The sequence below is a fragment of the Bombus affinis genome, chromosome 4 (assembly GCF_024516045.1).
Source record: "Bombus affinis isolate iyBomAffi1 chromosome 4, iyBomAffi1.2, whole genome shotgun sequence".
NCBI lineage: Eukaryota > Metazoa > Arthropoda > Insecta > Hymenoptera > Apidae > Bombus > Bombus affinis.
This window is the reverse complement of record NC_066347.1, coordinates 965984-979881: the sequence shown is the minus strand read 5'-3', so window position 1 is coordinate 979881 and position 13898 is coordinate 965984. Positions and strand designations below refer to the sequence as shown.

The following is a 13898-nucleotide window of genomic DNA, read 5'->3' as shown; positions in this document are numbered from 1 at the left end:
AAATAATTACATATTCTGACAACCAATAGTATTTATACTTACTAATTTCATGAATAAAGTTTTACAAACGAACATAAATTTGTTTGCATTGTAATATACTTTATACGTTTATGTTTATATTGGAACCGTAAATATACATTGTGGTATACATAATTTGTGAAAAAGATCAGCTGGAATGTAAGTTGCAAGATAGCAAGTGTTTGTATCATGACTATAGAATCTAACCTTAGTTACGAATCATTCAAAACAAAAACAAATGGAGCTAGAGACAGTACTTCGAAAATATGCAACAGTGAATAAATGTAAGTATCAATCGAAACTGATGTTTAATACATTTCTTGCAACATATTCATTGCTACTGTTATACATAAAATATGCGAAATATTTTTGTAGTAGAAATAAAATCGGAAGAAAATGAACAAAAGGAAGATGAATACTTTCAAAAGATATACGAACAATGGAAGGGCGCCAAAGCTAAAGACAAAGATTTAACTTATAAAGTGATTCCCAAATTCTATTTTAAGGTAATTTATATGAATAATTTATAAGAATAAAAAATATAAAATACAAAAATATTTCTTTTATACGTTTTATTGTGTGTTTTAGCTACCTAAAGAAGACGAAATTTTGCCACAAAAATTACGGGAAGAAACGCGAGCATTATTTTTGCAAAGACGTTCCAGACAATTGTTAGATAACAACGAGCTTAAAGCATTGTGGGTGTTATTAGATAAACATCATAGTCCACCTTTATCAGGAGAAGAGCAATTAATTAATTATGAAGATTTTAAGAAAGTTGGTAAATTAGCTGGGACAAAATGTAGTCCATATTTTACTGCAGTTGTATTTGCGAAATTACAACAAGGTGATCCTCATGGTAGAATTAGTATAATGGCATTGTTTAACTATGTTATGAGGAAGGTTTGGTTACATCAAACAAGAATTGGTCTTTCTTTGTATGATGTTACTGGCCAAGGGTATCTTAGAGAATCAGTAAGTCTCATTAGTGTACTTATTTCAATTAAATCAATATAAACTGCAATTGTAATTACCATTTAAACCCAATTTATATTATTTGTTTTTTATAGGATTTAGAGAACTATATTTTAGAATTAATTCCAACATTACCTCAGCTTGAAGGACTTGAAAAATCATTTCATTCGTTTTATGTTTGTACAGCAGTGAGGAAATTTTTATTTTTTCTCGATCCTCTCAGAACTGGTAGAGTCAGAATACAGGATATTCTAGCATGTAGTTTTCTTGATGATCTCTTAGAATTAAGAGATGAAGATTTACCTAAAGACTTGCAAGAAGCAAATTGGTTTTCAGCTCCATCAGCTCTTAAAGTTTATGGACAATATTTAAATCTTGATAGAGATCATAATGGGATGCTCAACAAAGAAGAACTTGCAGGGTAATTTAAATGAAATGATAATAAGAAGTTATGTTTTATAATCATGATAACTTCACAAAATTCTTTTCCACAGGTATGGTACAGGAACATTAACTGGAGTATTTTTGGAAAGAGTATTTCAAGAATGCTTAACATATGAAGGAGAAATGGATTATAAAACATACCTAGACTTTGTTTTAGCGTTAGAAAATCGGCACGAGCCTCAAAGCTTACATTATCTGTTTAGAATTCTTGATATTAATAATCGTGGTTATTTGGATACTTTCTGCCTTAATTATTTTTTCCGCGTTTGTATATTTATACTTTATATAGAATTTTGTGTTTTCTAATACACATTTTTAACAATTAAATATGTTTTCTAGGCTATACAAGAACAAATGACAATGCATGGTCAAGAACCAGTAAGTTTTGAGGATGTTAAAGATGAAATATTCGATATGGTAAAACCAGCAGATCCATGTAAAATTACATTACAGGATTTATTGTCCTGGTAAGTAACTGCTCAGCCAGTTTATGATCATCGCTTTAAGGCAAAACAAAATATTTATAATCTATTCTATAATTCATACTTTTTAGTGGACAGGGCGATACAATGGTCAGTATTTTGATAGAATTCCATGGTTTTTGGGCATATGAAAATCGTGAAGCCATGGCAGCTGATACCGGAGATGAATCATCTCATGTTTAAAAGATAAAGCTTCATAAAATAGAACACATTCCTATCTTCACAGATTAAATATATCTACAATCATGAATAATATTTCAGAGAAGAAGAAAATAGTTATTTTCCTAACTCTATATTACAATATAAATTTTAAAAATATATATAAAAGTATTTAAATACATTAAATGGTGTATTATCCGTAACAATTTGAATAAAAATATTTTGTTACAAGGTGCTATTTGCTTTATTCATTTAGTATTAATTTCTAATATTCAACAAAGATGAATTTTATATACAAGTATTTAAATACATTAAATGGAGTATTATCTGTAACAATTTTAATAAGAATATTTTGTTACAAAGTGCTATTTGCTTTATTCATTTAGTATTAATTTCTAATATTCAACAAAGATGAATTTTATATACAAGATTATTTTTTAAATTTAAAAAGATGTTTGTGACGACAAACGTTCTTTTATTCCATCGACCAATGGAAACGTTTCATTTCAAATTGCCCTATGCTAACGTACGTTACTCTTCTTTAGGCGCAAGTAATACGTTTATAGGTTTGCAGTTGCTCCAATCCACAGCCATAGTAAAACAGTGCTCCAATCCTGAGCAGATCTTCGGTTGGTCAGGTCAGTCCTATGACGCTTCTTGCCACATTTGAACTGTGCAAAATTTTTTCCATATATTGTGTTAGTTCCGTTGCGTGAAAATATTGTTATTGAAACGATAAACATTTAAGATAAATTTTCATTGTTTGTCATACAATTAATATCATTAAAAAACGATAGAAGGTAAGACCTGTCAGTTTTAAGCATTCGCATGCGCTTCATTACTATGGCGGTTATGTTTAAATTCAACGGTTGAAGTACGGTCATATAAACGATTTGGATACTCCCTAGGGGAAAGTGTCCGCGAATTAAAGCCAAAAATCAATATGGAGACAACATTGGGAGTCATCCTGCGCATGTGTGACACAAATATGTATAACATATGTAGGATGTAACTAGGGAACTACTAGAAAATGCTCCTGACATTGTCATCATATTGATCTTTTTTGGTTTCATTCGGCGGGCGTCCTCATCGTGCTCTTGTCTATGCTTTCAATATAGGAGTGTCCAAACCTGTTTGTATGATCGTGATTGGAAGTGATTCCCGTACGTACGGAATAAAGGGTGTATTCTCTTTCTTTTGATAATTTATCGGCATTACATATATATTATATTTATTTATAAATATAATTTTAATTACAGAGCATTACGATTAAGTACAGCAATTAATATAATGGACATAGACCCTTTCACTCAGGTATGGCACTTTCATTTGATTGTAATGCGTAATTGCAGCAGTAGGAGGTGTTTATGGAATTTTAAAAAAATACCTCTGTTTGATAATTCAAATACTATTTTCGTCAATTAAAATTTTTATCAATATTATTTGTATATTAATATAATAATCTTTTTCTAATATTTTATTTATATATGTACAAGTACATATATTTGTCAATTTTTGTTTATATTGTTATTTGTTAATTTTTGTTTCCTTTTTTAGATAACTTTATAAATATTTTTGAATACTTCTTATGATTCTAATAAAAGTTATAATATTAATATTAAGAAGTAAATGAATAATACTGATTTATCTTCGTCAATATTTTGTAATAAAGGTAAATTGATTTCATTATACAGCGTATGTTGGAGCGGGCTAGGTCAAGGAGAGAAAAATTAGATACTCAACTATCAAACGCAGGACATGATGTGAAGAAAAGACGGAGTCCTTTGAAAGATACAAATGCTATTTTAGTTCAGGCTGCAGGTACCAATATCTGATATATTATTCTTTTTATATATAATAATAGATAATATTTATTTATATTTACAATAAAATAAAATGCTGATGAATAGTTCTTTTGTAACATTTTTTAATATTAAAAATTTTAAGTTACTAAAAGTAAGACTCCAACCAAGTCTCCTGCCAAAATATCAACAGAGAGCACATCTCCATCAAAGTCTTCACGAAAATCTATATCTAAAACTGAAAGTAATCAGCATATAAATAAAGAGAATAGAAACATTGGACTTAGCAATGTAAAGTCGAAGTTACAAAGACTTGGCAAACTATATTCTGGTAAGTCACATTGTATACACCCACACACAACTCGGTTTAAACTGGTTTCTAACACTACTTTATTTTGATATTCACCTACATATGTATACTTATCTCACTCCATATGGTTTATGCATGAATGATAAACACAATTGTTTTGTTAAAGAGTTGTTCTAATTTTATTTTATATTTAATTAATTTTGTTCCATCAATATACTGTTATTATAAATAGTTATATGTTAATATTAGTTTATTGACTTATTATTGTATTTTTGTACAATTTATAAAATATCATGTCACAAAATATATTCTCTCTTTTTTGACAGATGACAATAGTGGAGAACTGAGTTCTCCCATTCATAGAACAGAAGAAAAATTTAATGCAGAGGAAGAAGAAGAAGTTATTGAACAGAAACCATCCAAACGAGGAGCTAGACTTGATAGATTAGCAGCTCTTGCTTCAACAATTAATAACTGGGAAGATGATCTTTCACATCCAACTTTGGTAAATAAATTATCCATATTAATTTATATATTTTAGACAACTAATAGTTCAATGTGAATCATTTATAGGTCAAGCCAGTAAATAATAAAGTAGAAAGAATACAAGCAAAACTAAATGAGCAAGTAAGATCTATACCAGAACCACAACCAAGCACAAGTGGGTATAGCAAGGCAAATAGAAATAGTAAAGATAGTAATTATAAGAAAGAAGAATCTTACTGTACAAAACAATTGAAGTGGGATAAAACTATATTGGACACATTAGTAAGTAATTTCTGTTAATAATAAGGAAATTTTATTATCTAATAGATAGTTCGCTTCTTGTATATGCCTAAAGCTTTTTGAAAGTTTTCTGTGAATCAATGTGTACACTCTAAAAAAGTGCTATTTATAGCTTGTACCTTTCTTACTTTCTCTTATATATAACAATCGTATTGGGAATAAAGGTGGAAATTTATTGCAAGCAGTTGAATCTGTTAGATTAAAATACTATTTACAGGAGGCTCAAGGCTTTAGTCGTACACAAAGCGATACTCGCCTTGTATATGACTATAAGTCTTGTTCTCAGGGAAAAGATGCGGGTCCTTCGAGTTCGTCATCTAAACGACTTCAACAAAATCAAGAAGCTGTTACAACAAATTGTGAAGAAAAATATTATAAAAAAGAAATTTCATCAAAACATACTGATAACAAAAATTCTAATACTCCAGAGAAAACATCAAGAAATGCAACACCAAATACAAATGGTAATCGAGTAACGCCTAGATTTGGTTATAGTAGCTCTCCTAAGAGTCCTGCTCAATCTAGTCCAGGTTCAGTATTGAGCAAAGCTTCGTTATTTGAACCTAAAACCACAGAAACTAAGATGAGAGATCCTACCCAAATGACACTTTCTGAGAGGATGGCAATTTTTGAGAAAAATAAAGGAGAAGCTCCATTATTACCCAAGGCACCTCTTGCTATGTCTATACCACCAAAAAAGTTACAAGAAAAAGATAAAAGTAATTCATCGACAGTGCATCCAAATAATAATGGAGGTAGATATTAAAGAGTAATTATACAAAAATATAGATCATCGTAATTCAGCAATAATGAATTAATTTTATCATATATGTGATGACTTTGTTACAGCAAAGAAACCTAAAGCTGATATTCCCAATAATACTGTTAATGTTCAGCGAGAAAGATTTGAACAAGGCTTAAATACACAGGAGCTAGAAAATAATATTTTACATAACACTTATTTGGAACGACAGCGTGAATTAGATATGCTACGTTCCCGTTTTAACAGAAACCAAAAGCAGGCACAAGCAGTTACTGGTTCATACATAAGAACAAGTGAAAGTAGTGAGGGAAAACCAAATTCACCTAAAAATTCTCCAGTCTGTCCAGTAAAACCAACACCTGCACCTGTAAGTAGATATTTAATTTTTACATTGTTTCTAAATGTATTTCTAGTGAACAGCAATGAATATGTTTGACACTATTTTTGCAGGATTATGGTATACCACCTCCTCCACCACCTCCTCCACAATCGCATCTTTCTAATGAGAAGTCAATTTTAAGTCAAAATAAAAATTCACCAAGTAAAAGACAAGGTATAAATTATTTATATAAATGTTATATATTTTTGATATCTTTTATTTGTAGTTCATTTTAATTTCTCCTATTTCAAAGTTATAGGAACTCCATCAAAAGCAACAGAACAAGCAAAAATAATGTCTGATATTAAACGTATTCGAGTTGCTCCACCTAAACCTGGACATCTTTATCCTAATCTTTCCGAAATTGAAAGTACTGCAGAATCAGTAACGGATACAGAATATACTGTTAACAGTACAGAAGCAGAGACTGCTACTTTGGATGAGAAAAGTGGTACAGAAACGTGTACAGAGGCTGAATACTACGTGGAGGTAGGATACTATTTAAAATATGAATATAGTAATAGGAAATTTTATGTGATTTGTATAATTGTTATACATTTAATATAGGATAATGAAAGTGAGATTGAAAGTGAAGAAGAAAGTGGAGATATGAATAGTAGTCTTGGTAGAAGTATTTTACGTGTTGTAAGTGAGCAATCTTTTTTAAATAAAAAGGTATATATAAATATTTCAAATTAATACTTGTAATACATGGTAAAGTTGTATATATTTATTATTGTAATATTTTAATGACACAATTACAGAGATCAATTGACCCAAATCCAGATAGTACAACTTCTGATATTTCAGTGTTGAATGAAATGGATGAGTATTTAGATGAATGTCTTCCACTACAGGAAGGGTATGATGGCAACTCTTATACAGAGGAGGGACCAACTCCTCCTAAAGTAAATAAGGGAGGTGAAAATCTGTTAATGACTTCAACAGGTTTCAAATATAAAGAAGGGTAAGATAGAAAAACAATAACTAAATATTGGTGTTTTGACGTTTCTAACAACTGAAATTATTTTTTAAGATCACCATATCGTTCACCTGCAATAAGAGCTTCTCCAGCATCTCCTGAAAAGATAGAGCCTTACATTGTAGATGGTGACAATTGTGAGCCGTTACTACGCAGTGTCAGTTTTTATAGACGACAACAATCTCAAGTAAGCTAAATGGATATAAATAGTAATTCTTAAATTTGGAATTAAAGTTTTCAAATCTTCAAACTTGAAATGTAATATTAATTATTAAAATAATATTAGACGCCAAAGACACCAGTACGGATAATATCGAGAACACAAGAATTAACTAATACTATTCCCGATGAAACACAATTTGATCCTAAAACCGAAGCAATTTTAGTGGAAGAAAAAGTGAAACGATTACTAGATGAAGTATGCAAACAGCAGACAATTATTAGTCAAGCTAGTCAGGCACTGAATTTATGTACTTCTACTGTGGAGTTCAATGGTTCCATGGAACAGGTTGAAGGAGAGAGATTGTTGCTTGTCGCCAGTACAGTTCTACCCATTTTTGTACAAATATTTTCATTAATTATATATTAACTAAGTAACATAAAATATATATTTACTATTACAGCTCATAGAAGACAAGCTGCTCTAAATGAAGTTCAACGGTTGAAGGTAGAAGGTACTTTAAAACCTGTTACTCCTGCACCCGAAATACAAGAAAGTGGTTCTGTAACAGTTTCTGCTATTACTTTACCTCTCAAACGAGATTATTTTCGTAATATGGGTACAAGTAAGTAGAATGTTCAAAGATAAAATTAAAAGCCATATTTAAATTCCACCAGAGAGATCTATTTTCTTTAATTTTTAATTCTAGGTACGTGTTATCACTTTGTTTGTTTGATGCGGTATTTAGAAGAAGTAGTTGTTACGCCTGTAGTTGTAGCAGAACCTGGTGATTCATGTCTCCGATTTCCATCAACATTGAAACTAAATGATTTATATAATGACTTTAAAATTACTATTGAAATATACTCATTACAGACACAACCAGAGATTTTACCACATGAAATCAAGTATCATATTAATAGTGGTAATGGAAGTAGTAATAGTAGCAGTAATTGTAATAAAAAGGTAAGTACATGCTTTTGTGTATGTATAAAAGTTTATCAAGAATATTTATATTTGATTAAGAATTTGAATACCTTGCAGTTGGTAAATAAAACCCCAAAGAAATTTTTGAAACAAGAAAGTCGATTAGTAATGCCCAGCTTGCAAAGTCCAGCTGGACCATCTGCCGTTAGATCTCCAGCTTTTCAACTATCTGGTTACGTCATTTTTAGTTTGAAAGAAATACATCGACAACAATTCACATTGAATAAGGTAAGTACAATTAATAATTATTCATTATTTGGAATTATTTCTGCAAATCTCAATTTTTTAATTGACGCTTTATAGGTACTGCCACAATCTCCATTAGAAGGCCGATTGCAGATGTATGTTTCATGTGAACTTTCGGTAGAAGTTGAACATAGAGGATTTCTTACAATGTTTGAAGATGTATCTGGATTTGGTGCTTGGCATCGTAGATGGTGTTTGCTCAAAGGTCCTACTTTATCATATTGGAAATATCCTGATGATGAGCGGAAAAAGGCTCCCATTGGGAGCTTAGATTTACAAAGTAATTCTTCATTGTTTTAATTCATTGTGATATATTATATGATTTAAATATATATATATATTCCATTGTTTTATATAGGTGTTAGTACAACAAATGTAGGATTAGTTTCTCGAGATATTTGTGCTCGTCCTAATACCTGTTTGCTTGAAACAACTAGAGCTACAGAACCTGAAGATGTTGATAGTTTAGTTATGGTTAGAAATGGTCCAACAACGACAATTAGGTAAGTGTTTTACGGCTATTTTATTTGATTAATAATAAAATTAATTAATCTTTACTTGTTCTTAGGCATCTCTTATCAGCCGATACAAAAGAAGATAGATTAGAATGGTGCTCAAAACTTAATAAAATACTAAATCTGATACATGCTTGGGGTGGGCCATTGACATTATCGCAATAATTTGTAAGTAAAAATATTAAAAAATCGTAGCGTGTCAAAGTGCACTTATTTATCCGTGTAGTGCGTATACACGTTTGTACGCAATATATACTTTTGTATACTAAATGACGCAATTAAATTTTGATTGAAGATAGTTTATCTATATGTATTTGGAAGCTACATATTATAAATTTGATAAATCATGACAAAAAGGTTTTAGCTAAAAACTAATAATTCGAATAGTTATTAATATTAGCAAGTTTAAAGTATAAGAACAGTACAATTTCAATCAAATAGCTATTGATAAGTAATGTAGTAAAATATTTTTCATCAAGATAAATAATCAAGATAAGGAGTGTTTTTCCTCATAGTAAAATAATTTAAATTAATTTTGTACAAAAAGCAGTTGCAAAACAAAATATGAAAATTGAAAATTATTTATTAAAATCTTAAAATATTATAAATTATGTATGATTTAAAATGGCTTCCTATTTCTTATAATATGTTCTAATGAATTAATATGATCATGAAATTGAACCTGATTACAATATTTAATCATAGGTTGCATCTGAACCTATTGAAAATTCTAATTATGTATCTTAGTACTAGATGTGTAACGTAATTCTTATATTGTAAATAGAAAAATAATAGCGTACTAATATAGCTACTAACAAATATATAGTCAAATACGCATATATGTAAACACAAAGTACATACCATTTTGTACGTATAGCATAGTATCGCTTAAAAATTTTGTATCTGACAAATTTTTATATTTTTTATTTTCCTATATAAATATTTTGTTTACATTTTATCATCGTTAATCATTTAAAATAAAAAATTATCGAACAATTTTTTTCATATATCCTTCTTTATCGATCCATAGAATTAATCGCTTGTTTATGTATGTGTCAAAAAGAAAATTGTCGTAAATGAATCAGTTGACCTCGTTGCATGTATTCAACACTTTTAAAGGGAGATTGACAAAGTTATAACTCGTACATGTTAATTTGTGTATATATTTATTTGCGCAATTGGTGTTCTGTTACATACATACAGTAAGGGTACAAAAAGATTACTCATTTTCACACGAATTCTAAAGCGTGTAAATGAGCGCTTCGTCGTCGCCTCTTCCAAAATAGATCGTGAATGGAACTTCTAACGCCTCTCGTTCAAAATGTTTATCAATAGTTCCTCAGAACTATTTAAAATAACTTGTTTATACAGTGGCACGCGTTTCACAAATGCAATCAGAACATACATTGCTGTCCTAACTATTTATATCATACAAACGAACGTTTGTATGAACATTTCTTTACTTATTATACTCTTTATTTCAGAAATTAGATCATCATTATTTTAATGATTATTTTTTTATCTTAACCATATATTCTTTGTCATACTATACAATTTTTTTGTACAATTTGTTCTCTTAAATTCACTCCTCTTTTTAAAATTCTCCTCTTTTGTCAAATTTCATTATAGCATCGAATATTCATTCGATTTCGTGCGTCCCTTTTGATCGCTGTTATTGTCATCTCAAATTATAATTTTAATGTCAATAAACGTGAAAAATAAATGACAAGTACATAATGCTGAAGAAAATGAACTGATTGCTTCGAACCGACGATCAATACTTTCGAGAATGATCACGCTTGTGAACAGTGAATCGCGTGCCACGCGATTTTAAGGTACGTATACGATTACTTTAATACACTTATACTAGCTTGTGTCGATGATCGGAAAGCCCTAGATAAGGATAGCGCGGAACTTCAGTTCTTAGGTTTTCCTATTTCGAAACGAGATTAATAGTGGGGTGGAATCCATCCTTGTCAGCGGTGTAATCAACCCTTTAATCAAATAATTATGTTCTTGATATATCTTTCATCGCTATTAGAACGGAAAGGTGTAATTTTTCTGATTATGACATTTGACGATAAATTGCGAAATTACAAAACAGAAATTTAAAATCTGTAGCTTATAACTTAGTAAGTTATTAATATCATTGGTTGTTAAATTATTACGCAAGAGGATCCAGGACGCACATACATGTCCTTAAACCATTTAAAATTGAAAACATTTGAAATCCTTTCGTATTGTTTAAGACTATGTATATTGCCTTTTTTATTATTTGTATAGTAAATTCATACTTTATGTTTCATTATTACTCACAGAAATGATCAAAATACATATCAAGTTTTGTATAAGTATTTAATTATAATTAAATCCAGAACATTTTGTGAATATTTACCTATAAGTGTGACCATCTGGCGCTGTGAAGGAGAAGCTACCGGTAACATCAAGGGATTCATCGTCAGTACCTTCGTTTTTCAATTCCGCAGTTTCTTCCCTCTTTTGGCCATCGCTCTGTTCGTAACTAAAGTGATATCCACCTACTCCAATATTGTTTTGCTCCTCCTGTTTTACTATCGTGATTTCATTTGGATTCAACTGGGGCGCAGCGAGAGCTCCCACTATCGCTGTCACGAAGATGAGGATCTGTATAAATAAAGATTACTTAATGATTTAATAACATTACCTTTTAACTGTTACTAATTTCTATTTTGCAAAAATATTCAATTTTTCTTTTATAATTGTACATTCAGAATTCTATGCAAAAAAATTAACTTCTACTTCTCCCAGATTTACAAATTATTCGTTTGTAAATACTCTGATACGATTACCCGATACGAATACATCGCAATTCGACAACGGTTTTACTAAATGTTATTTTTATAAAATTACGTGTCTCGTTACAAAACGTGAATGTTGAAACCGAATGTTCATCTCAACTCAATCTGAGGCTCATCACTACCATAGAAGACGTTTCAACGATTTTATTATGTAACCAGCATGTAATCGGTCGATTGGGCATGTTCTGTCCAGACTCAAACCCGGTCTTTTTCAACGATTTCTTCTACCACTCGAATTATCCAGATTATAACAACAAATCCCGAGGAATGTCTAACGTTTCAAGATGCTACCTTATTGTGTTACGTACAACGTAATACGGATAAATTGTATCAATACATGGATGATGTTACGTCATATCAACGCTCACATGCGAAGAATATAATTGGAAAAAATATACGGTTACGATATCACAATGGAAAATGTAATCGAGTAATTAAGGTAAATCGGTTCCGAACTCGGAGCTTATTTTTCAAGCAAGATTCGCAACGGCCCGTTATCGTCTCTCGGCGAAATTACGATTAATCATCGGTGCGTGAAACATCGCCACACGCACAAATGTCACAGTCCTCTTCACTTTCACTGTTACGTAAAAAAAATTTCGGAGTCTGTGGGGCCGAAATCATCGGCTGCTCCCTATCTGTAACGAGAGAACGCGGAACGGATTCAAGCGACGCCTAACGTGTTACGATTTCTTCTTGTATCTAGATGCGCAACCCACCGTCTTCATGGCGAGAACTTTCTCGTGCGAACTGGACTTTTCTGTCCCTTCGTCCTTAAACAACGACCGATACGTGATACCAAGGATCCACGGTGCATCTGCCTTTATATAGCCGGAAAATCACGGGTGTTGCATCCCCACCTGGCATTAGACTTGTCGGAGATTCGCGGATCAGTCTCTCCCCTAACGGTGCTAAGATGCATTCGAGATGCAACGGTGCAAGTGTCTTTCCTCCGGAGAAGCGTTTGTTAATACGCTCTTGCGCTGTAAGAAAGTCGAATATCCCGATAGAAGTTGTAAACAAGCATAAGAAGAATTTTACAATGTCGAAGCTAAATTATTATCGAGAATTACGAGAAAAAAGAATGTTAACACAATGTAATAAAGAAAAGATATTTTTATTTATCCTGTTTATTCAAAATGATACTCGAAATACGTCATGACAAATGAAAAATGTATTTGATGACAAGAACCGGCGTTAGAAATTATGTCATTGTATATGAATATTAATGAAATAGTGATAACACATTGAATTGTATCTGTGCCTTCCTTTCTCTTTTTTTATTTACATTGTTTAAATAATGGATCAAGGAAACATTTGTTCACCGAATGGAAATACGTAGGCTTACTATTGATCATTATCATAGGTTACCACTGACCCACGTGGCAGAGAACATGTTAAAGATTGGTGTTTATGAGTAGAGTTAAAGCGTAGCTTGTTCGCTTCTACGTTGTTTAGTAAGGTATTATTTGCATGTTTCACGTTTGACTGATGTCTTTGTCTATTATAGGTGTGATCTTTGCATTACATGAAAATAGTCGGTGTCGATAAAGAAAAATGACATTGTTTGATGTGAGAGGAATGATGTTGGATGATGTAAAAATTGGGGAGGAGGAGGACTTTTCTGGCAAAAGGTCTATGATAAATATATAGCTGCTGAATGTATTTTATAGTCAGATAGTTGGCTTATTATATAGTGAGTTTAACTGCTGATTATACACTAAGGCTCGTTTTTGTCGTGAACTTTCAGTTGTAAAAATTTAATGTAATTTTAATTTTTTTAATTGTTCGTCTCATTTTTTGGAAGATACTATTTGTGATAGATGTTCTTATATTTCATCCTAAGAAATTTTATTTTATAATATTGTGAAATATTATTATTCCTCCAATACAGGTTTCTTTCCACAGGGAACTTATCTTCCTCTTCTGTAAAAATATATTTTCTCTTCTAATGAAAAAAAAAAATATTATCCATATTAGATATTAGCATCAGTTATTTTATTGATATGAAAATTATCTGTCTGAATAACACCCTTAAGACATCATCTACTTT

General features: G+C 30.9%; 3 protein-coding genes across 7 annotated transcripts; 2 read left to right on the top strand and 1 right to left on the bottom strand.

Annotated features, from left to right (window-relative positions):
- Positions 1-30: 30 nt before the first annotated feature.
- Positions 31-2313, top strand: LOC126915465 (serine/threonine-protein phosphatase 2A regulatory subunit B'' subunit gamma-like). The gene is made up of 7 exons (XM_050720180.1): positions 31-302; positions 394-524; positions 607-993; positions 1089-1414; positions 1488-1701; positions 1777-1904; positions 1991-2313. Exons 1-7 carry the CDS (start codon positions 257-259, stop codon positions 2100-2102), a joined length of 1344 nt encoding a protein of 447 aa, XP_050576137.1. The 5' UTR covers positions 31-256; the 3' UTR covers positions 2103-2313.
- Positions 2314-2719: 406 nt separating this feature from the next.
- On the top strand, positions 2720-13514 carry LOC126915451 (anillin). 5 transcript variants are annotated; one of them, XM_050720139.1, is made up of 21 exons: positions 3088-3241; positions 3338-3392; positions 3773-3899; positions 4026-4211; positions 4517-4695; positions 4764-4958; positions 5194-5731; positions 5826-6106; positions 6190-6292; positions 6378-6607; positions 6686-6793; positions 6883-7085; positions 7155-7287; positions 7387-7639; positions 7724-7885; positions 7970-8226; positions 8305-8475; positions 8551-8773; positions 8852-8996; positions 9062-9180; positions 13356-13514. In XM_050720139.1, the coding sequence occupies exons 2-20, from the start codon at positions 3369-3371 to the stop codon at positions 9171-9173; spliced, it is 3630 nt and encodes a 1209-aa protein (XP_050576096.1). In that variant the 5' UTR covers positions 3088-3241; positions 3338-3368; the 3' UTR covers positions 9174-9180; positions 13356-13514. The 5 variants fall into 5 exon arrangements, with proteins under 5 accessions (XP_050576095.1, XP_050576096.1, XP_050576097.1 ...); XM_050720138.1 differs by lacking the exons at positions 3088-3241; positions 13356-13514 and adding an exon at positions 2720-2878 and having other exon boundaries at positions 6372-6607; XM_050720140.1 differs by lacking the exon at positions 13356-13514 and having other exon boundaries at positions 3089-3241; positions 5263-5731; positions 6372-6607.
- Positions 10158-12726, bottom strand: LOC126915484 (flexible cuticle protein 12-like). The gene is made up of 3 exons (XM_050720201.1): positions 12565-12726; positions 11404-11651; positions 10158-11002 (listed from the first exon to the last, which is right to left on the bottom strand). The coding sequence occupies exons 1-3, from the start codon at positions 12571-12573 to the stop codon at positions 10942-10944; spliced, it is 318 nt and encodes a 105-aa protein (XP_050576158.1). The 5' UTR covers positions 12574-12726; the 3' UTR covers positions 10158-10941.
- Positions 13515-13898: the final 384 nt, after the last annotated feature.